Source organism: Notamacropus eugenii, chromosome 2, assembly GCF_028372415.1.
Source record: "Notamacropus eugenii isolate mMacEug1 chromosome 2, mMacEug1.pri_v2, whole genome shotgun sequence".
In the NCBI taxonomy this organism is placed as follows: domain Eukaryota; kingdom Metazoa; phylum Chordata; class Mammalia; order Diprotodontia; family Macropodidae; genus Notamacropus; species Notamacropus eugenii.
The window spans coordinates 78,582,835-78,605,047 of NC_092873.1; the positions used below are offsets into that span (position 1 = coordinate 78,582,835).

Below are 22,213 nucleotides of genomic sequence, written 5' to 3' on the forward strand. Positions count from 1 at the left end.
ACATGGATGTAGAATGATAGTAACCTGAGGAAGGAAGCACCAAGGAGAAAACATCCTCATGAAAGCTTCCTTTGGTCAGTTGGCAAGTCCTTTTCTCTGCTGCTACCTTCTAACTATTATGTGAAAAGGAAAGGTAGGGATGACCTATCCATTTCTAAAAGGTGGGTGAAAGGGTAAGTTAAGGATAGTCTTGTGTCCAGGGCATGAAAATTAGACATTTTAGGGGGACATGGGATCCTATGTTTTCAATTTTGAAAAAAGAATTTTAGGCAGGAAGAAGGGGGAAGCTGTGAACTGCAACCCAGGGACTATGGGTGTCATGGTCTTCAGATAACATCCTGAGATTCTGGGCTAGGTGTCAGGACAAGGAAAACCCCCCAGAAAAACAAGTCTAGGGCTTCATTGGGACTGTCAGAACATAGATAGATGAATAGATAGATAAATAGATCTCTCTTGTAGGAGTTGGGTTAGGGAAACCTTGCTACTATTCATGTAACTATTCATGCAGACAGTATTAGAACAGTATGTAAGCGGGGAAAGGTTGAGGGTGTTGGTGTATAGGTAGGAAGAGACAGAGGCTAGTAGAGAACTGTGGGCAGGTGTCTAACTCAACTTCTCTTGGAGAAAGAGGATGTGGCCCTAGGCCATATTAGAACAAAGAAGTGAGAAAGACTGGGCCCTTTAGTTCTTGGACTCCCATGGAAATCAGAAAAGAAAGGCAGTTTATGACCTCTGGGCTCTGTTGTAGGTATGATATGGAATGAAGGTACAATCTTTCCATACCTGTTCCTCTACTTCTAATCTGGTGTGAGGCAGCATGGTATAATAGGAAGAGAAAAACAACTGGGTAAAGGAGATCTAGGTTTGAGGCTCATTCTGCTACTAACTAGCTTTATTACCTTAGACAAATTAGTTCAATGTCTTTAGCAACTCAGCTTCAGTTTCCTCATCAGTAAAATAAGGATAATCGTCCTTCTACTTCTCCCCTTCACAGGGTTGGTGTGAAGAAAGCACTCTGCAAGCTATAAAATACCACATAAACTTTGAATGGGTATTAGGTTCTATCACCACGAAATCTCCTTTTAGTATCTAGGATCAGGGGAATCCCAGACACCAACTACAAGCTACCCCTTATTTTTCCATTTTATTACTCTCCACTACCATTCCTCCAGGGAGTAATATATCCAGTCTTGGCTTGGCTTTTCAAGAGAAGTTGGGGGACATAGATGGGGCAAGCTGTCAACACGCCTACTTGCTTCCCATACCTGCCTCTTCTTTTTCCGGCCGTTGTACATTACAGGGTTTGTGGAGAGCATAGGATTGCAGCTTAGAGGGCTGACTGTAACCCGGTGGAAGAACTGGGGGGAATATCCATACATGTCTGGTTCTGTATTCTCTTTGCAGCTCTGAGACTCAACATTATGTGATGAAGGGTTAATGGGGTACACACAAGCTTCCAGCCCCATCTTGGACTTTGCTTCCACCCCCTTGGCTGATCTTCCCAGGTACTGTTGGAAATGGATCCTAGGGGCTGGGGGACAAGCTGATAACCCTTTCCCATGTGCCTGAGGTGTTAGAGAGTCCCAGTCATATTGACAATTGCCAGGGCAACTGCCAGGGTGCCAGTACTGGCAAACCTTGTCATTTCCATTGGGAAGCCTGGCATCTAGAGATTGTTTAGGTTCTGATGAAAAAACTGAGTGTTTATGGCAGGAACCTGGGGGGGCCAGGTCAAGAGTCACAGAGTCCTTAATGCAGCGGTCACAGACAGCAGGGTTCCGACAGACAGCAGAATTCCAACAGACAGAATGTTTCCAACAGACAGGAGGATTTTGACAAATAGGAGGGTTTCTACAGACAGGAGGGTCCTGATAGACAGGAGGTCTTTGTGTCTGCTTCAGTGTTGGAGGCCTGTGGATGAGCGGTTTCTTGGGAATGATTGGGGCCAGCTCAAGCATGTTATCTGCAGAATGGGAAGGGGAACGTGAGCAGAAGCCTGGAAAATGGCATACATCCCCTAGAGAAGTGGCAACCATATCCGAACCAAGGGCTAAATACTGGGGCATTCAGATCCCTGAGAGGGACTGTGAATTCTTGAGAAAGAGCCAGGCTCTGAGGGGAGGAATGCCTGCATCTTTGACTAGGGAAGAGGGATAAAGAAGTAGACTGGGACCCACTCAAGACCCTGTCACTTACCTTTCTGAAAAAAATTATGGAATATTTGATTCAGAGAGCCCTCAAGGCGGCACCGGAGCTAAGGGTCAGGAAGGAAAGAGTAAACACCAGGCATCCTGGTCCTCTCGTCTACAGCCCATGGCTTTCCCTTCCTCCATCCCTCCCCACCCAAGGTTCTGGTCATCTTCCTGACATTCCCTGATTCCCGAGGGACCCTAGTACCCAAGCCCTGACCAGAGTCACCACATTGAGTCCAATGTTGATGGAGATGATGAAACCCAGAAAGACCAAGATATGTTCGCCTAGGTCCTGACAGCTCTCCGAGCCAGCACCTGAACAGGAATGGGTCCCTTGATGGAAAGGGCTACCCATGATGGGGGGTCCCAGGGCCACCTGGGCCCCCCCCAACCCTCCACCTTACTATGAACTTGCTCTAGAAGCCAGCAGTTATGGTGAATAGGTGAGTCACAATGAGATGGAGGCATCACAATAACTGGACTACTAAGGTCGTAAAGGCTTCCCCACCACTACGCTTCTGCTGGGGCCCCAACTAGGCTAAATGCCTCACCTTCTCCCTCTTTCAAGCGGCCAATCTTTACCTCTGGACCATGCCCCTCACACTTTTAACATCCCTTGTTTTTTCAGGAAGCTCTTTTCACTTCACCAAGCTCTAATCTGTTTTCCCTTGCATCCTTAGCCTCTGCATGATGGTCTGTGGTCATTTGGATGCAGCTAAAGGCTCCTAGATGACTCCTTGCCCTTCAGGTGGAGGAAAGGTCCTATCTTCTGGACTGGATGATAACTTCTCTTGATGAGGACTCTGTCCCTTCACAGCATTGGGATCGCACTGACTAATGTCATCCTAACTAGCCTAGCTCCCCTCGTCCCCCGATGGGCAAAGGAACATTCTGTGATTGGCAAGAGGGCTAGTTCCTCTAACTTCCTACTTACTCAGGTACAGGTTAGACTAGATGATCTCTAGGGTCCCTTTCTATTTAGAGATTCTGTGCTTTCTAAGGATTGGGTCCAAAGGAGGATGGTTGAAGTATTAAAGATTATTTGAAGGGACTGAGGCAATTTGGCTTGAAGATGATTATATTGGGGAAAGATACTAGCCGTCTTCATATCTTTGGAGCAACTGAGGAATTTTTACTCCCCTTGGTTCTAGAGGGGACAGCTAGGAGCAAATAGGTGGCAATTGCCGGAAAATTTAGGTTTGTTGTAAAGATAACAATTAGGGTTGTCAGAAATGGATCGGGCTGCTACAAAAAATGATTAGTTCCCTCTCACTGGACGCCTTCAAGGAAAAGGTTGGACAACTAACCTTGTCAGGTATCTCATCAAAAGGATTCTCTCCCTAGTCCGGGAGTTAGACTAGATGGCCTCTAAATCCCTTGTGACTCTTGCTATTCTGCGAAACTGGGTTTTCTGACTATTTCTGTGTATTTGTCGGAGGTAGGTGGAGGCGAAGCTTGGGTGCCTACTTCCTTCAGTTCCAGGTTGTTTCTGCCCTCCTCTGCTGTGCATTTCCCTCAATAGGAAACTCAGTCCCAGTCCCCAAACCACTCTCTCTCAGAGAACCATATGTGCACCCATCCCCCGTAGCAGGCATGACTAACAGTTAAACTTTTATATTTACAATAATTCTCTTCATCATCTTTTGCCAGGTTTAAAAATGTGTACAGAGCTGCTAGGGCAAGGGGTTTGTAGGCAAGGGGGGCAGGAGAGAGATGAAGACTTAGGGGAAAATTGAGGGCCAGGTGGTAAAGTCCATGGCTGAATCATGGGATACCCCAGGTCCATACCAGCCCCTCTCTTGTGCCCCAATGCTGGAGGCATGTCTACTGGGTTTCAGGGTCAAGGTCCCTAGAATCTGGGTGTTTGACTGTCCAGAGAAAATGAGGGATCAAAAGGACGAAGTTGGGGAACAGGAGGAGTGTATAGTGAAAGTCTATGAGGAGGGAGGCAAGTTCTAGATCAAAAGTTGGGAAAACTGGATGAGAAGTCTAGATTTGGGGTGTCAATGGAAAGGCATAGGCTCCCCTGCCCCCAGTTGGTTTGGCACCAAATGCCCCCAAGAAATTGGAGCAAATTTTTATTCCTTTTCCTTGTTCCCTCCAAATCCTTAACCACTTTTGGTCATGTCCCTTTTTTATTCTTCCCCAGTGGTGACCCAAATACTTCTTTTTTAGGATTTTTCGAGAAGAAACTCCATTTCACCTTACTACTTTCAAATTCTTCCTGTTAATGTCTCCCTCAGATACTCCTGGCATCCCTGGAATGAGTTTCCCTATTCCTACCCCAGTATCACCTCCCATGTAAGCCCCACACTGTACTAGACCTCTGTTCCCTGCAGAAAAGTCTATTCTCAGGTCTATTTTTACCCCCAAACTCCCCACCCAGCCCAACCAAGGGCTCAAGGGATCTGAAGGAGAGGGTGGGAAAGCACAAAAAGTCTATCTGAGGCAAGGGGAGAAAGAGATATGGAAAAAGAGAAAAAACAGAAAAAAGGAAAAATTAAAACCATAAAAAGAGTTGAGGGGGGAAAAGAGAGGGTGGAGGGAGGGGGAGACAGAGAGAGAGAGAGATTTTCAGAGAAGAGGAACTGAGGCAGAGAGAGAGATGGGTAGGGGCACAAAGTTAGGACTTCATAGCTTTGTTTACCCTCCCCATATATCTCACTGGACCCCAGAGCCTCCTCCCTCCCCCTTCCCTGGGAAAGAGAGTCCTTGGCACTTGGGGGTAGGGTCTGACACACTTCAAACCCTTAAGTTTGGCACAGATGAATGCTGGTAAGAGGTGTAGGGGGAGGACTGCCCCCTAGACCCTGGTCTGGGACTTTGGTCAAACATGCATCACCATCTTGGTCCCCACATCCACCCCAGCCCCCTGTTACTTCAACATCTCTGTGGGTGGGAAGGGGTGTGTGTATCTCCTCCCCACCCCCTAGAATTTGTACAAAATAAAGGGCAACTTTATTATGTTGTCTGCAGCTAACTCCCCATGGCTTCTCTTGGCCTTGAATGTCTTCTTATCCAATGTCCAGGGAGGAATTTAGGATTGGAGCCAGTTCACCAGGGATGGGGGTTGGGGATTAGGGCAATCCTGGGCAGACAAGGGCATCCAGATGGAAAAACACACATCCACATGCAGTAACATGTCCACACAGGAAACGTACTTCCCCCATATGACATGTCCATATGGGAAACCGCATGTCTGACGCTCACAAGCAGCATGGGTCCACATAGATCCATTCCTTTTCCTCCCACCCAATGGTAAGTCTGTGCCTATATGTGGAAGACTCATGCCTACACAGGAGAACATGCTTCATCAGACCAATGCCATCAGGAAAAACATGGTTCCCTGGGTGTCCCTGTGATCACCTCACCCATCTTTTCTGGGTGTCAACCCCTTGGGTTGATAGGCATTCCAACCTTACATTGACAGGTGTAAAAATGCCCGCTCCCAAGGTCTTTAGAGGGTGAGAGGTCAGGATTCTAGGGTCCAAACCCTGGAAGAAATTTCCTTGAAAGGGCCAAAAGGTGTCCAGGGTGGCCCAAAAAATCCACACTCTGAACATGGGAAAACATGCCCCATTATAGGAAAATATACCTCCATGTGAAAAAGCAGGCCTTAAATGTGAAAACACACTTCCACACACCATAAGACCTGTGTCCCAGTAGGAAAAGTCATCCTACAACAAGTCTAAAGGCTGATGTCCAGATAAGAAAACATATCTCCTTGGGCAGAGTGTGCACATCTTGATGTGGAAACTTGTGTCCACCTTAATAAGGTGCTTTGACATGCTTGGGTGGGCATCCCAGCACCCACAATTCTTCTCAACCCAACCCCTAGACTCCATGATTATCACTGAGTCTCCCTTCCTGTTTGGTTTGGGGAGAGCTGAGTGGTGTGCACTCCCTCCCCCAATGCCGCCCCCTATACCCGGGTGGTAGAATGGGGATGGGGTAATGTGTTGTTGTGGCTGGCAGTAGTTGGGGGAGGCAGAGGGAAGGGCCCAAAAGGGTGAAGAGTGGGGGGTGGAGGGGGTGGGGGTGGACCCAGACCACTTGGCAGCAGGGTCAGGGCACCAGGGGCAAGGAGAGGCATGTCGTCCGGTGCTCGACGAAGGGCAAGGGTATAATCAGGTGGGCAGGATGGGCGGAGGGTCTCTCCCGGGTCTCCTCCTACACCTCCCCCCCTCTTTAGCTGCAACGACACCAATTCCTCCTCAGGTAGCTCCCGGCCAGCTGTGGGGAGCAAGGGGCCCCCACCAAGCCCTCCGGAGCCTGTGCCCCCAGGTGGGCTAAGCCGCCGGCATCGTAGCTCCTGTCGCCGGTCCCGCTTGTAGTACAGGGCAGCAAAGGCTAGGATGTTGAGGAAGAGGAGGGAGGCACCAACAGCCACAGTGACACTCAGCTCTGTGGAGTAGTCCCGTGAATCCCCTGGGAAGCGGTCATAGGCCCGGGGTCCTGGGTCTGGTTCAGGCTCAGGCGGAGTGGTGGCTGGTGGTGGGGGCCGGCGCGTGCCTGTGGCCCCAGGTGGTGGACGAGGGGGCCAGCGGGTAGCATAGGGTGGCAGGCGGGTAGTAGTGGATGTGATGAGTTCAGTGTGCAGATTGTGGAGATGGGGTACCAGCTCCAGCCAGAAGGCCACCTTGTTGGCACGGTAGTTGTCCCGGACTCGGGGTTTGAGGCCTATATGCAGGTACTGCTTCTCCTTACTGTTGAACTTGCTCCACACGACCTCCTCAAAGCGATTGGGCTTGGTGTGGATGAACTTGGTATCCTGGGGAACTGGCTGGTTGGGATCACTGCAGGGATCGGGGAAGGAGAGTGGAGGAGTGAGATTTTAAAGGTCCAGAGAGAGAGGCAGTGACAGAGATAGAAAGAGATTTATCAAGAGCAAAGAGATATGTACTGTGAAAAGATGCTAAAAAGAGAAAGAGACAGGTAGGAAGAGAGAGATGAAAACAAAGGAAAAATAAACAGAGGTACCAAAGCTAATAGAGGGATGGATAGGCAGAGCAATAGAAAAGGACCGACATACAGAGAGAATCCAAAAGCTAAGAGATACAGAACAAGAGAAAAGGGAAGAGTTCCAAAAAAGGAAGAAAGCATGGCTGGTGGCAGAATAAAATGGGAGAGAGGTATGGGGATGAAAAAGGAGGTAAAAGGAAAAAAAAAGGAGAGGAAGAGAACAGCAGTGAGCACAGGAATTGGGGGACGGTGAGTAAGACAGTGGAAAATGAGAAAAGAGGCAGAAACGGAGGGATAGGTACAGAAAAACACATGACAACAGGGAAAGACTGAAACAGACACAGAAACAAACAGAGCCAGAGATGGGGAAAGAGGTAGAAGGGGAGAAGAAGGGAAACGAAGAGAAAAATACATGGGGAGAGTCACACAAGAGGATGGACACTAAGAAGAGAATGTGTGTTTGTTCATCGTTGCCAAAGAAGACCATGCCATCAGAGAAATAATGACATGACTTGTACTTGACTTTGTTTTGAGTGAGGGAGGGCTGTGCAGGTCACCAGCCTCACTTCTCCTCCAGAGCCATCTGAATACAGTGACCAGATATTCATCAAGACTAGAGATGACCCAGGATGAGGCAATTGGGGTTAAGTGACTTAACCAAGGTCACACAGCTAGTGAGTGTCAAGTGTCTGAGGTAAGATTTGAACTCAGGTTCTCCTGACTCCTGCACTGGTGCTCTATCCACTGCACCACCTAACTGCCCCTAAGAAGGGAATAGGAAGACAGACAAAGGGAGACAGAAAAAAAAAACTAAGAAGGGCAGAAGGAAAGAAGAGAGAGGGAAAAGGACAATAGTGCAGAAAGGAGGACATAAAACAGAGGGGAAGGAAGTGATACATAGAAAAATAAAGAATAGACTCCACCATGGGGAAGGGGAACAGGGAGATATCCTGGACCTCCCAATCCCTTGTTCCTCCTCCAAAAGTGGACACCCTGCCCTCCCTCTGCCTCCTCCCCCTCACCCAGTCTTGGCGAAGTTGGTCCAGTAGGTCATGACAACAGCGCTGAGCATGACATCATTCTTGGAGAAGTTGCAGGGAAAGAGATCCGTGGCACCCACCATGGGCACCCCAAACACGTAGGGCAGCTCATCACCATGAGCTGCATCAGCCCACTCAGGCCTGCCCTCTGCCTGGCAATGATGGTAGAAAGTATAGAAGTAGACGGGTGATTGGTAATCAGCATGAAGTTTTGCGGTAGCCACCGCTGGGGCCACCCACTGGTGGTCAGTAAAGAGAGCTAGGAGTGTCTTCCGCCTCATTTCACCATTGTCACGGTCAGCCCAGTCTGTGTACATGAACTTGATGGTTTCTCTCAGGACATCCTTGCCCTCAGGGTAGCCATAGAGGTTGTCCACAAAGTTAGAGACCGTGAAGTCAAAGGCGCTAGCTGATACACCATCCTCACTCTCTGCTGAATCCTCCACAAACTTCAAGCCCTCACCCTGGTTGACACCAATCAGCATGTCATAGTTGAGAAATTCACCCTGCTGCATCAGGATCTCTGGGTCATCTGGGACCACATCACCATCCACCACCGGACCAAAGGCAATGTGGTAGCTAGAAGAAGAAAGGCAAGTCAGATCTTTAGGAAGACTCTTGAATCCTCCTAGGGTGATGATGCCACAGGTCCACCAGCTCCTCCTAGATCAAATACTGCTACAGCACCAAGTGAAGGTCTTTCCAGGATTCTTACACTGCCCTCCCCCAATAGCCCCAATATATCTGCTCTAGTCTAACAACACTGGTCTACTTGTCCCTCAACCAGTATACTCCATCTATTGACTCGGGGCATTTTTCACTGGCTGTCTACCATTCCTGAAATTCCCTCCCTCCTAGCTTACCTGGCTTCTTTCAAGCCCTAGCTAAAAATCCTGCCTCCTACATGAATCCTTTCCCATCCCGCTTAACTCTAGTGCAGGGGTGGGTAACCTGCAACCTGGAGAACACATCTGGCCCTCTAGATCCTTAAGTGCAGCTCTTGGACTGAAACCAAACTTCACAGAACAAATTCCCTTAATAAGAGGATTCGTACTGTAAAACTTGGGCTCTGTTAAAAGGCCACACTCAAGGACCCAGAAGGCCACATATGGCCTCAAGGCTGCAGGTTCCCCACCCCTACTCTAGTACCTTCCTTCTATTGATTATCTCCAATTTATCTTGCATATATCTTCTTTGTACATAGTTGTTTGCAAACTATCTCCACAGTTAGACTACAAGCTCCTTTAGAGTAGGAATGGTCCTTTATCTTTGTATCTCCAAACTGGCCCTTTAGCCCAGTACCTGGCACATAGTAGGCACTTCATAAATGTTTACTGAGCGACTAACAGGCTGGGTCCTGTCCCCCCAGACCCTGGGAACCAGGAGCACTGGTCTCCCCCATACCGAGCTGGCTGCACATCCTGATCAACAAGCTCCCGAGAAGGTTTTCTTCGAAGACATTCCACGACCTCAGCATTCTCTTCCTGGTTACAGCCCACCTTAGCTGCCAACAGCTGTGTGTACTTGAGTGGCTGATAGTTTACAGACCAGCTGGAGATGGCTGTACCACTCTGGGCAATGGCCTTCTGGAACAGTCCTGGTAGTGGGAAGTAGGGAATGGACACACATACACATACACACACACACACACACACACACACACACACACACACACACACACACACACACACACACACACACTGAGGAAGGACTGCAGTGGGTGAGGGAGCTCTGCAGCACTCACCAGCAGCTGGGATGGGACTAGAGAGACAGACTCAGGACTTCTTAGAAGAGCTAGATGCAGCTCAGAGGAGGGGGAAGGAACCAAGGAAAAGGAGGATGTCCCCCAGGTAAATTCAATTGGGACTAGGGAGAGTAGAACAGTGGAAACCTTTAGGAGAGGGGAATCAGAGATCTCTGGGACCGGTCTAGGAGAGATCAGGGATGAAGACAGCTGGGTCCCCCCCAAAACAACGTGCCAGTACCTTCAGAGTGGTGAGAGAGAATGAGCAGGTTAACACAGGAGGCTCCAGCTCCAGAGCCAAAGATGGTAATTCGCTCGGGGTCACCTCCAAAGTGCCCCACGTTTTCACTGAGCCAGCGCAGCGCTTGGATCTGGTCCAGGAGCCCGTAGTTACCCTTGGCAGCCTGGTCCCCCGTGCTGAGAAACCCTGGGGCAGGGGCAGAGTGGGGGAGAGAAGGAGATCTCAGGGAGGTGACGGAACTCCCTCGGCGCTTCCTGGGGGAACCTCCTCCACGTCCCTCGCGCACTTGGAGCAGGCCCACCGTACTGGGCTAGCCACCCCCTTCTTGGACTAGGCACGCCCCTGCCGGTCCAGAACGTCCCAACCCCAGGCGTCCCGGCCCCCCTGCATCCCTCTATCCAGACCCTGCCGGTCCAGAACGTCCCGGCCCCCCTGCATCCCCCCAGCCAGCCCCGGCCGGTCCAGAACGCCCCGGCCCCCCTGCATCCCTCCATCCAGCCCCCGCCGGTCCAGAACGTCCCGGCCCCCCTGCATCCCTCCATCCAGCCCCCGCCGGTCCAGAACGTCCCGGCCCCCCTGCATCCCCCCAGCCAGCCCCAGCCAGTCCGCGCACGTCACGCCCTCACCGAGCACACCGAGCCGATAGTTGAGCGTGACCACAATCACGTTGCCATAAGCGGCCAGGACCGAGCCGTCAAACATGTTCCCCGTTCCCTCCATATAGGAGCCCCCGTGGAGAAACAGCATCACTGGCTTCTTCCCCGAGTCCCGGATGTCTGGTAGGGGCGGAGCCACAGCGAGGGGTGGGGTCAAGGAGGAGCCACGGGCATGAGGTGGGTTCGAGGGTGGAGCCACGTTGAAGGGAAGGGTAGAGGGCAAAGACACAGTGAGCAGCCAGGTAAGGGCAGAACCACGAAGAGGGGTTGGGTCACAGAGAAAGGTGGGGTCGAGGAAGGAAACACAAGAAAAAAGGGTGTGGGGAGCATATGAGAGACTCCAAGAGAGGGGCAAGGTGAACACAGGTGTTCTGGGAAGACCGCAGTGCATTGGGCTCCCAATCCTACGTTAGGTGAGGGGTAATTCAGAGGGAAATAGTTCTTTTTCCAGAAAGGAAGACAGAATGAGGGTGCCGGGCCAGAGGAGTGGGTGAGGGGTAGAACAAGGCCAGAGTCACCCTCCCCGGAGGACCCTTAGTCCCAGAGACAACAAGGTGGACCTTGGAGTGACCCCAATAATGTATGCACACCACCTCCTACCCAGAATCTACCGCTTCCCAAATCCAGACCTGGTGCATGTGCCTTGCTAATCAGGGCTCTCCTACTGTTTTCCCCACACCTTGAGGCCCAAATAAAAAGTAGGACTATCGGGACCCAATGAAGGGTAATCATGTAATCTAGCGATGGGAAGGGAATATCTCTAAGTCAAAAGGTCTACCACTCCATGGAAGGGCATGTCCTACCCAATCTTTCAATGTAATTTGTATCCCTCTGGTACCCCCTCCTCATTTCCAAAGGAACCCTTGTTGCTAAAATAGAGCAGACCCATTTGGAATGGGGTAAGAGAAGTTACAATTTGTTGATTTCCATAGACCTCACTCAGCCCTCTACTGTTCCCTCAGGAGTATGCAAGGCAGGGAGGGAAGGGTGTCAGGTTCTGGGGTCCTTGGGGGAGGGTCAGCTTCCTCACCCTAATTCCTTTCTAGGGCATCGCCCTAGTTGTCATGGCAACACCCCCAGCCTAATTAATTTGGCTGAGGGAGTGTTGGGGAGAGGCTAATGAAGTCAGTAAGTGTCCAGACTTCATCAAAACCCCATATTTTCTACATATCTCCCATAGGATAATGTATGTCAATCAATTTACATATCTTAAAGTGCTATGATTATTCTTCTTCCCTCTCCACAGCCAGGGAATTGATTAGAGCCAAAGAACTTTAATTCTCCTCTCCACTTTAGGGACCTCTGAGATACTGTGCTTCACAAATACAGGGGGCCAATTTAACATCAGAGAATTCCTTCCTCCTCTTCACTCACTCCCCAAAGTTATACAAGCTAACAACCAGGATAGAGGTGACTGTTACCTAATTCTAGGACATCTGCCAGAAGAGCCCTGAATGCCCTTATCTATCCCAGGAACCTCAGCACAGCTCTCCAATATACTCTTTTCTATCCCCTGCAGTTACCCCATTCCTCCCCAGACCCTTGGTACTCCAAAAACAGACATAAAAGTCTCTTAAACTTCTGTACTTTACAAGTCTCAGGCATACTTGCTACCCCAGCTTTTTATATACCTCCTTTCTTAGGTCCCCTTGTTCAGACTTCTACAGTGCACTTCCTTACAATTTCCTGTTCATCTTCAAAAGGTTGTGGAAACACCTTTTCCCTTGCTCAAGACTGAACCCACTCAGAGCATTTCTCATCGTCTATCCTTCCTTTTGTCTTTTTACCTCCCCTCTCCCAACACTTCAGCCTAAGTCAGAGAAGCATAGAATGTCAGAGGTGGAAGGAACCTTAGAGACATCTTCTAGTTAAATCCCTTCTTTCAACAGAGTAGAAAGCAGAGGCCCAGAGAAGTGACTTTTCCAAATTCACACTGGGTCTGAGTTAGTGACAAAATTAAGACTTACAACTCAGGCCTTCTGATTCACATGTCAATGCTCTTACCAAGAAGACCCTCCTGTTCTTTCACTTGCTATCTAGCCCCAACAATCCAGCATTTCCAATGAAGAACACAGACCCTCCCATCTACCCAAATTCCTGTGTCACAGGATAGTTTCCTTAAATCAGTTGCCTTCTCTTGAAAGCCACAGCTGTACCCTGTGTTCCTAGTGCTGATCCCCTCTCCCCAACATGCCCTCCCCAGCCCAGCACCACCACTCTCCCAGTGTGGGGGGAAAGGGGAGGTAGAGGGGTGCAAGGCAGGGCAGGGAAGGGTAGGGGCAAGGAGTAACAAGAGTTCAAAAACAACGACAACAAAAAAGAGATCAAGAAAGAAGAAAGAAAGAAAAAACCCCAAAAGCAAGAAAATCATGGGCCAGATTCAACAAGAAAAGAAAAAACAAAAACTTTTTTTGGGGGGGGGAGAAAAAGAAAAAAAATTATTTGCATTTTCAAAATTTTGTAGCAAAATTTGGGTCCCGTTTTTAAAAAGTTTTCACTTTTTATGACTGGTTTCAAATGTCACTGTTATCTGAACCTCACTTGTTTTCCAATACTTCAAATTGTGTCAGTTTCTAATTTTAAAAAGTTTCCATTTCCCCCAGCTCTCCCTAATTTCCAATTTTTTCCAAATTTCCCATTTGACTCAAAATTAAATCCTTCCATGATTTCCAAAAATGTCTAAAGTTTTGTCAGCTTCTTTTAAGCTCTAAAAATATTCCAATTTTCTTGATTCTTTTCATGATTCTAACATTCTAATTTCCTGTGATGGTTTTTCATTAAAAGTCATTAAGAAATTATTGTTTTTCATCCACATTTTCAATTGCCTCTAAAAGTTTATACAATTCATTTTTTTGTAAATTAAAAAAAATCCTTGTTCATTTTCCTTTCCTTTCCTTTCCTTTCCTTTCCTTTCCTTTCCTTTCCTTTCCTTTCCTTTCCTTTCCTTTCCTTTCCTTTCCTTTCCTTTCCTTTCCTTTCCTATCCTCTCCTTTCCTCTCCTTTCGCCTCCTTTCTATCCTTTCATCTCTGTATATATGTGTATGTCTGAATGTAAAGAATGTTTGTAAAGGGACCTTAGGGACTAGGAGATTTTAGTCTGGGTTGTTTGGGGTATGGTGGGCCAGGGATCCTGTGTGTCATTATCGGCAACCACATGCAGCAGCGGCATTTTAAAAAATCTACCTGTGTCTGGCGGGGGCGGATTGAGCGTCGACTCGTCACGTTTTTTTGTGATCGGACCTAAGACCGGGAACACAAAACAGAGAAAAAAGGACAATTTTGTGGGGAAAGATGGGGGGGGGAGAGGTTGGGGAGGTAGTGGATGGGGGAGGGAAGGAGAGAAAGCAGAAAAGGGGGTGGGGTGGGAAAGCAGGGGGGAAAAAACGAGCCAAAAAAGCAAAATGTGTTTGCAAGAAAAAGAAACCAAGAAAAGATAAAAATGCTTCTACATCCCAATTTTGCTCCCCCCACCTCGGGAAAAAAAACACACCCAAAAAAGGCTGTTTATTCTTTTTTGTGGGGGTGGGGTTGGAGGGGGCAGGTGTGGCCAGGCCTGGGGTGGGAGGTAAGTGGGTGGGCTTAGATCTGTCATAAGAGATATGTTGAACTTGATTGGAAAGGACTTGTTTCATTCAGTCTGTTGGATCATAGCTGGAAAATTAAATGATGTTAGGAGGCGGGGTGACAGGGAGGAAGGGGGAGCCCTGCCTAGGAGACCCTGCTCTCTCTATCCTCCGTCCCCTTCCCGCTCCATGCTAATGCCACCTTTTCTTCTCCTTTCCCAAGTTGAATTGGATAGGTATAGGGGAGGGTGAAGCAAAAGGCGACCCAAGCATTTCTATTCAAGAGGGTGGCAGGCAGTAAGCATGACCCTGTTCCCTCTGTACCACTTGCCCAAGGCTGGTTAGGGTTCAGGTCAGCAATAGTTTTACTTCTAGCATTTTCCTCCCTTTCTCACTCACAGGCCTGGTTTCTCCAACCTCGTAGCCCCAACTCAAGTACCCCTTTCTTTAAGAGCCCCCTCTTCAACTCAAGGTGAGATAAAAGGAAGAAATGGATAATCTAAATTTTGTCCTTCTCCCTGCTCCCTCTCAGGGATCTAAGCCATTCCCTGGGGGACCAGTTCACCTTCTTCCAAAATACTGCTCTCTTCAAGGAGAAAGTGGAAAGTGGAAATTATCTACTGGAGTAGTTCATAACCTTAAACTTTATGCCCAATTTTCCATCCCCACCCACTGTGTCATTCCCAGACCCCACACTCTCAGAGACCCAGACCCTGGAAGATGAAGGGACCTATTTGTCCTGGGAGGGAGTGCATGGAATGAGAGGTACTTAGGGGACAAGGAAGGACAAGCTCCAGAGGAGAAAGGGGTAGGAGTAAGGAATGGAGAGGAATAAAAGGAACCAGAGTCCCCAATCCCTGGGAAAGTCAATCAGCTGGCATCATGATTCACTGGCTGGGGCAGGGACCAACAGACATCACAATTCTGGGAGGACTTCTCCAACCTACAAACAAAGTACTCTCTGGTGATAGGCTGGGGAATAGAAGCACTTCCTTCTACAGGACAAAGAGGTTTGCTCTAGTATGTCAGTGGGATGCCTTTTGGAAGGAGTGAGATTTCTGTATCTGAATGATATTGTGGGGGCAATGAGAAATGTGTGGGATAGACTGTGTATGGGAGTAAGTTGAGATACTTTTAAAGGAAGTTTTGCTGTAGAACATATCCATGAGGCTGGGATAGATTGTACATGTCTAGGTGGTAGATTGTATATCTGGAGCAGTAAGTTATGAAGATGTTAGAGATATTCTCGCTGAATTGGGAATGATGGGGACAAAGTATATATATATATATATATATATATATATATATATATGTGTGTATGTATGTATGTATGCAAATTTTGTGTGTGTGTGTAGGGGAATTTGTGTGCAAGAGGATCGATGGGGATTGTGGGAAGCAATATTGAGGGCAAATTACATGGGTCTATGGTGTAAGTGGTAGATTGTGTGTCTACATGGGGGATGCGAGGGATTCTTTGTGTGGGTATGAAATATTAGGGATAAACTGTATATGTGACTAAGTGGATATCAGTGGTAAACAGTATGTGTTCTGGGAATGTGGGGGAATTGCTTATGTGTGTTGGGAAGAAAATTATATGCATGTATTAGAAGTGTTAGAGTAGATTGTGTGCAAATAGGGGAATATGAATGGCAATAATTTATAGAGGGCTATGATGTATGTTTAAGGAACTATGAGGGTAGGTGAGTATGGGAGAATGTGGAGGATAAATTGGACTTACCTCACAGGTAGTATTGGGGTGTGTGTAAATTAGTGTATATAGGAATTAGATTGTATAAATGCATGGGATTAAATTGTGTGAATGCAGAGGTAATTTTGGTAACAGGCAATCTATTTGGAGGGATTGTCAAAGACAGTTTGTGTACTTGTGATGGGTATTGAGGACAGATGATATGTGAGATTTGGGGTGGTTTGTGTCAGGAGGTCAAAAAGCATTTATTTAGGTCTTACTCTGGATATTTGGAAGGTGGATTGTCTAGTCAGCATTTAGAGAGTGAATTGTGAATGTTGAGGTAGTGGGTCAGTGGGGTTTAGTCCTAGGACATGGTATTTAGAGAGCATTTTCTGCTTCCTTGATGAAGAGGGTATTGAGGATTGATTTTTGAGCCCAGGATTGGTGCTTTCTCTTAAAGGTAATAATCACCATAAAGTGTCTGATTCACAGGGTTACTTGATCTTGAAGTGGGTAAGTGGTTTAGAAATTCCTATATCCTTTAAGAATATTTGGCTAGGGAGGCAGAACAGTTGGAAGCAGGCAAAGGAGGAAGGAGAGGGAAATGGGAAGGGAGAAAGGTAGGAGAGCTTCCTCAAGTAGAAAAGTCATCTTTATCAAATGCTGTGATTTTCTCTTTAGGATAGTAGAGGGCCCAAGTGGCATATTTGTTTATGAAGTGATTATATATGGAAATGTGGGAGATTATATATATAATATGCTCTGGGAATGTTGAGGCACATATGTGTATAATATGCTTTGGGATTTGCTGTGTGATGCATGTATGAGAAATGTTTGAGTATATTTTCTGGGATAGGGATGTGGTGCAAGACATCTGTATGGGAAAACATAAGTTTATCTGGGTGAAGAGAGAGAGAGACAGACAGAGAGAGAGAGGAAGAAAGTGCCTGTGGGTGAAGTAAGGGATCTGTGTATGAAGGGGCATGTGTGTGTGTCAGAACTAGGGAAGGGGGCAGATTTGTACCAACAGTCTCTGCCCTTACCATCCTCAGTGGGCACGTAGAGGTTGAGGTACAGACAGTCCTCACTCTGGTTCTGCACGTAGCCAGCGGCAGCCTCCAGGTTGTCCGTGAACCAGACGGGGAGCATGATGGCTGGGAGGGCGCCGTGGAGGTTCTGGGGGCAGGCAGGCGGGAGGGCGGTAGCGTTCCTCACCCCAGGCCAAGAGGCTGGTGCCTCAGGGGGCTGGAAGCGACGGGCCCCCAGAGGAGGTGTGGCATAGGGGACCCCCAGAAACTGCATCACTGGGCCCAGGATCTCGTTGTTGAGTTCTCTTCGAACTCCCCGCACACGCCCATACGCGGTGCCAACCACTGGGAATCGTTCCTCCCCAGCCCCAGGACCCCCTGAGATACCGCCTATTGGACCCCCTCCTCCCCTTTGAGCCCCCACCAGCCCCACCAGACACAGCACCAAGAGCCACATGCTGATTGGGGGGGACCCCCCTCCCTCCCCGGGATCCCCCCCTCGGAGAGAGAGAGAGTAGGGGGGGAGAGGGAGGGAGGTCCCCCCCTCTCCCCAGGGGGAAGGATGGGGAGGGGGAAAAGGGGGAAGGAAAGGGGTCAGGGAGGGAGGGGAAGTTAGATCGGGGAGGAGAGAGGTCTGTTGCGCTCCATGGAGAGAGCAAAGGGTGGGGAATGGGGCGGAGGGGGGGGGGTAGGTAGTAAGTGGGGGAAGACGGCAGGACCTAGAAAGAGATAAAAGAGCAGGCTTGGGAATGGAGAGACAGGGATACAGAAAAAGAAAGACAGGAAGAGGGAGGGATATAAAAGCAAAAAAAAAAAGACAAGAAACAGAGAAAGGAAGGGATGATTAAGATAGAAGCAAAAGAGGAGGGGAGAAACAGAGAGAAGAGACAAGTGGTTAGTTAGAACTCAGGCTTCTGCATTGCTCCCATCCCTCCCACCAACCCCTCAACCCTACCACCCCCAGAACAGATAAAGGGCAAGGGATGGGAGGAGTCAGGTAATGGTCAATAAGTGGTTAAGGCACTCAGGAAGAAACTCAGGTCAGCATACTCTTAGGTACCTGAATCCCTACAGCACAACTCTCTTTGGGGTTAGGGATTCAGGTCCTCACATAGGGTCTCCATACTTCCTAGTTCTGACTTTTCCAAGGGACTGGGGTATCCAGGTTTACTTACACACACACACACACACACACACACACACACACACACACGGTGGGGGAGGAGAGAAATAGACTTGAAGGAAAAAATAAAAATACCAATTCATTAATTAGCAGGAAGTGGTAGTTTGTTTATCTGTGTTAATTACTTGGGAGCTATAATTTAACCACTACAGCAAACTCCCCACTCCCACCCTTCCTCTGAGGTAGTGCCTGGGACCCAGGTTCCCAAGGCCCCAGCCTCTTTTCTTCTCCGTCCCTCAGTACCCAAGGGGACTTGGGTATCCAGCCCTACAGCTGTCACCCATCTTTTACATAGCTGCCTTCTTTCTCTTTCCCCTAAAGTTCAAGGGTTTCTGATGAGCTAGGGACTGGACAACTGAAAGCATGGATCTTCTGACTGGGGAGGAAGGTTTATATGGGGGTGGGGGGCAATTTCTGGGGAAAGATGTGTGATCCTGGTACTGGTTGCCAGGACAACTGGATGCTGCCCCGCAATGTTACCGCGGCAACCAGCTGCAGCTTTAACCCTGGAAGGAGGCTAGGGGGTGGAGAAGGGGGGCATGAAGGGCTTTGGGACCAGATGCTGGGGTCTCTACTAGAAACAGTGGTTGGAGGAGTAAGAATGGAAAAAAACCTAAGGATTGGGACACCAGACTCTTGGGTCCCTCCCACCCTTAGAGCTAAAATAAAAGAGATTGCATTGTGGGGGGAGGAGTTGGGGGGTGTAGGAGAGGCCTGAAGGCCCCGCCTCTTGCCCCCCTTGTTGGCCAATCCTAGTATAGCACTAGTGACCCAGGCCTGCAGACTCTAGTGAATAGGTGGTGGTGGGGGGAAACTACTGATGCTGGAATGGTGGGGGGTGGGGTAGAAGGCTTGAGATGAACACAACTGCCCCTTGACAGTGTTAGTTTCTGTTCACCCTACTCTTCTAGGTCACCCCCCAAAAAAAAGAAATGGAGGTTCCTTATTGGCACTAGGGTTGCCACCTACATGCCTCACCTATCCCTCCACCTCAATCTAGTACCCCACTTCTATACTGGCTGCAAATCTAGCCTTTTCTCCTTTCCAGGGCTCAAACAACCAGCCTATCTTCCTCCCTTACCTCTCCTGTCCCAGGTCACTAAGATGGAACCAATTATCACATAATATTTGTGGGTAAAACACTTACATCCCCTGAAAAAAAGCAGGAAGTAGGGAAGGGGAGAAATCCAGGGTCTAGGGGCCCAGATACCTGGGTTATTCTTACATACTCTTTCCTCCCCTCCCCTCCCACTGCCAAAGCTGTTTGCTGACAAGGAGATTTCTTTGGGTCATTTTTGGAGCCAGGAATGTTTGCATGCCTGCCAGACCAGCTCTCTCTGCAGGTGTCAATTTATTCTGGAGATGAGGATACAGGAATCCCCAGTACCACTCCACTCTTATCCCTTTCCCACCTTACCTTTCCTGCCCACCCCCCTATTCTCCATTCTGTTCTTTCAGGACCCTGCCCTCTCCTGGCATTTCATATCCCAACTCACTTGGGTCTTGTTTCACTGCTCTCTATCTCCACCATTCAGCTACTTCTCCACTCCCCAATCTCTCTCTAGTTCTCCCTGCTCTTCTCCTTCTGCCTCCTTCCCATCCCATCTCCCCATTTTTGTTTCTTTTTCTCCCTTACATCTCTTCCTCCCATTCCTTCCATTTTCCAACACTTCTGATTTCCATCAGTCTCATCCTTTTTTCTACCTATATCCTTTTCTCTCTCCTTCATCCCTCTTCCCCTTCTTTCTCCATCTTTCTCTTTCCCTCCATATCTCTATGCCTTTTCCCCATGCATCTCCCTTTTGCCTCACTCTGTCCCCATCTCTCTCCCCTGCCCAATTTCTTTCTCCATCTCTTTCTCATCTCTTTCCCCTTCCTTTCCGCCAATATCTCCCTCCCCTCTATTTCTTACACTCATCTCTCCCCTATCTCTCTCTTCCCATCTTATGTCTCCATTTCTCTTCCAATCTTCCTTCCCCATCCCCCTTCTCTTTTCCAATCTCTCCCTCCCTCCCTCCATCACCTGCTCAGGCCTGACTCCCCAAACCTAAAGGGAGTTGGGGGGTAGGGGTTCAGGCCTCAGCCCCCTCCCCTGCAGTGGAGAAATGGATTGGCCAGGAAGGGGGAGGAGGAGGGGGAGATGGGAACACACGGGGTCTGTGGGCCCATTGAAAGGATCATTCATGGACTGGAGAGAGAGAGAGACAAAGAGACAGAGACAAAGTAACCAAGACCAAGAAAGAGAGGGAGAAATGAAGATACAGAGATATAGAGACTGAAGATGACCAGAGAGAGATATGCGGAGACAGGCACACGGCAGACCCTCTTGGGCCCCTCCCCAATCTCTTACCTGCCTCAACCCTGGGGCCGTGGCTTCTCCATCTGGGGCTCGGAGTGGGGGAGGAGGGAGGCAGGCAGGGTCCTTAGGGGTGCAGGGGCCTTAGAGCCTCCAAACCTGGCAGACCGGGCCCCCGCCCACAGCGCCTCACCCTACTGGGGAGGGGGATTGCCCCAAGCCCCGGGGGCGGGCCGGGATCCAGTCGATTCCCAGGGAGAGGAGAGGTAGGGTATGAGGCCAGGGAAAGGAGAAGCAGATGCCCGCCTATATGGGGGCTGGGAACCAGGAATCCCGCAGCGGGGGTAGAGTACGATGGATTGGAGATCGCTGGATCCCTGGAGATATTCGAATGGGGCTGGGGGCGTCTCCCGGTGGGACTTGTTTGAGGAAGAATTGAAAATGGGGAGAAGGTGGCGGATCTCACAGATCCTGAGGGATCGGGGATGGGGGGGAGAATAGTCTCCGGAGATCCTAAGGGATCTGAGGGCTGTCGGGAAGGCCCCACGCTGAATCCTCTGAACAGGAGGGAATTAGGTCGGAATCCTTACGAAGGAGGAGGAGGGATCCATTCGGTCTCCAGTAAGGGGGAAGAAAATGCAGGGGAGATCAGAAAAGGTCGGGTTTTGGGTCCCTTGCCGACCTCCCCAACCCTGGGCTAGGGGTTTGGGAGCTGGGTTCCAGAGATCCTGGGATTGGGGAAGGCAGAACGGGGACAGTGTCCCTCGGGGGATGGTGGAGGTAGAGGAGAGGAATGGTGGGGGAAGCGCTTAGCTGCTGGGCGGCCCGAACTCCTGGTTCTGCGAGCCGGGGCCCGCCCGCCCCTCGTCCATCCCAGCCCGAGAGTGATGAGCCGCCGGCGGAGCAGCCGCAGCAGCCACGCGCGTCACAGCCCAGCTGCCTCCCCCTCCCCTCTCCCTCCCCCCAACCCCGCTCGAGCTCGTTACTTCCCTCCCTCCCTCCCTCCCTTCTCTTTCCCCGGCCTACAGAGCCTTGCTTGCATCCCCTCACTCTGATGTCCTCTTTCCCTCCACCCATCCCTTCCCTTCGCTCCCGCCTCCCCGCTTCTTTCCCATCCCCCTTTCCTCCTCCCTCTCCTCCCCTACCCTAACTTCAGGTACCCCTCGCCTCTTCTCCCCTCTTTGGCCCCACCTCTCCCACGCTTTTTGCTCCTTCAGAGACCATGGAGAGGTAGTGGAAAGGGGGGTCAGCGATGGAGGTGGAAGAAAGGAGTGAAAGATGAAGGGGTGGTGACAGAAACCTAGAGGCATCGAAGAGACTGAATGAACCTATTCGCACTAAGAGCAGAGAAGGAGGTGAGGAGAGGAGGAAGCGCTAGACAGGAGGGGCTGAAGTGAGAAGATGTAAGGGGTACCTGGGGTTGGGGTGGGGGTGGCTCCCTCCTCTGGACACTTCTTCCCCTGCCCTAGGCGCTGGTTTGACCCTGGAGATCTGGGCTGTGGGGAGGCCGGGACGAAGGGGCCTGGGTGTGGCTTCTAGTAAACTTGGGTAGGGGGCAATGCGAGAAGAGCAGGGGGAGCCCGGAAACAAAATACACCTCCAGGTCTCTCGAGGTAAG

At 49.6% G+C, this 22,213-nt stretch overlaps 2 protein-coding genes across 5 annotated transcripts; both read right to left on the reverse strand.

The window, feature by feature from the left end:
* Window positions 1–1,129: 1,129 nt before the first annotated feature.
* On the reverse strand, window positions 1,130–2,613 carry SPEM1 (spermatid maturation 1). Of its 2 annotated transcripts, none has more exons than XM_072641214.1 (3): window positions 2,419–2,613; window positions 2,197–2,254; window positions 1,130–1,963 (listed from the first exon to the last, which is right to left on the reverse strand). In XM_072641214.1, the coding sequence occupies exons 1-3, from the start codon at window positions 2,545–2,547 to the stop codon at window positions 1,158–1,160; spliced, it is 993 nt and encodes a 330-aa protein (XP_072497315.1). In that variant the 5' UTR covers window positions 2,548–2,613; the 3' UTR covers window positions 1,130–1,157. The 2 variants fall into 2 exon arrangements, with proteins under 2 accessions (XP_072497315.1, XP_072497314.1); XM_072641213.1 differs by having other exon boundaries at window positions 2,410–2,613.
* A 1,177-nt stretch (window positions 2,614–3,790) lies between these two features.
* NLGN2 (neuroligin 2) lies at window positions 3,791–22,166 on the reverse strand. Of its 3 annotated transcripts, none has more exons than XM_072641211.1 (8): window positions 22,010–22,166; window positions 17,132–17,264; window positions 14,019–14,075; window positions 10,806–10,955; window positions 10,180–10,365; window positions 9,599–9,791; window positions 8,177–8,773; window positions 3,791–6,988 (listed from the first exon to the last, which is right to left on the reverse strand). In XM_072641211.1, the coding sequence occupies exons 2-8, from the start codon at window positions 17,235–17,237 to the stop codon at window positions 6,115–6,117; spliced, it is 2,163 nt and encodes a 720-aa protein (XP_072497312.1). In that variant the 5' UTR covers window positions 17,238–17,264; window positions 22,010–22,166; the 3' UTR covers window positions 3,791–6,114. The 3 variants fall into 3 exon arrangements, with proteins under 3 accessions (XP_072497312.1, XP_072497313.1, XP_072497311.1); XM_072641212.1 differs by lacking the exon at window positions 22,010–22,166 and adding an exon at window positions 20,650–20,739; XM_072641210.1 differs by lacking the exon at window positions 22,010–22,166 and having other exon boundaries at window positions 17,132–17,835.
* Window positions 22,167–22,213: the final 47 nt, after the last annotated feature.

Excerpts from the sequence above, each read along its gene's own strand:
- NLGN2 (XM_072641210.1), bottom strand. The coding sequence starts at position 17,573 with ATGTGGCTCTTGGTGCTGTGTCTGGTGGGGCTGGTGGGGGCTCAAAGG. Across the intron at positions 14,076-17,131 it reads CTACGTGCCCACTGAGGATG|GTCCGATCACAAAAAAACGT; the intron begins GTAAGGGCAGAG and ends TCCCGGTCTTAG. Across the intron at positions 8,774-9,598 it reads CAGGATGTGCAGCCAGCTCG|CTACCACATTGCCTTTGGTC; the intron begins GTATGGGGGAGA and ends TTCTTCTTCTAG.
- SPEM1 (XM_072641213.1), bottom strand. The coding sequence starts at position 2,547 with ATGGGTAGCCCTTTCCATCAAGGGACCCATTCCTGTTCAGGTGCTGGC. Across the intron at positions 2,255-2,409 it reads GACTCAATGTGGTGACTCTG|CTCCGGTGCCGCCTTGAGGG; the intron begins GTCAGGGCTTGG and ends CCTGACCCTTAG. Across the intron at positions 1,964-2,196 it reads CCATAATTTTTTTCAGAAAG|ATAACATGCTTGAGCTGGCC; the intron begins GTAAGTGACAGG and ends CCCATTCTGCAG.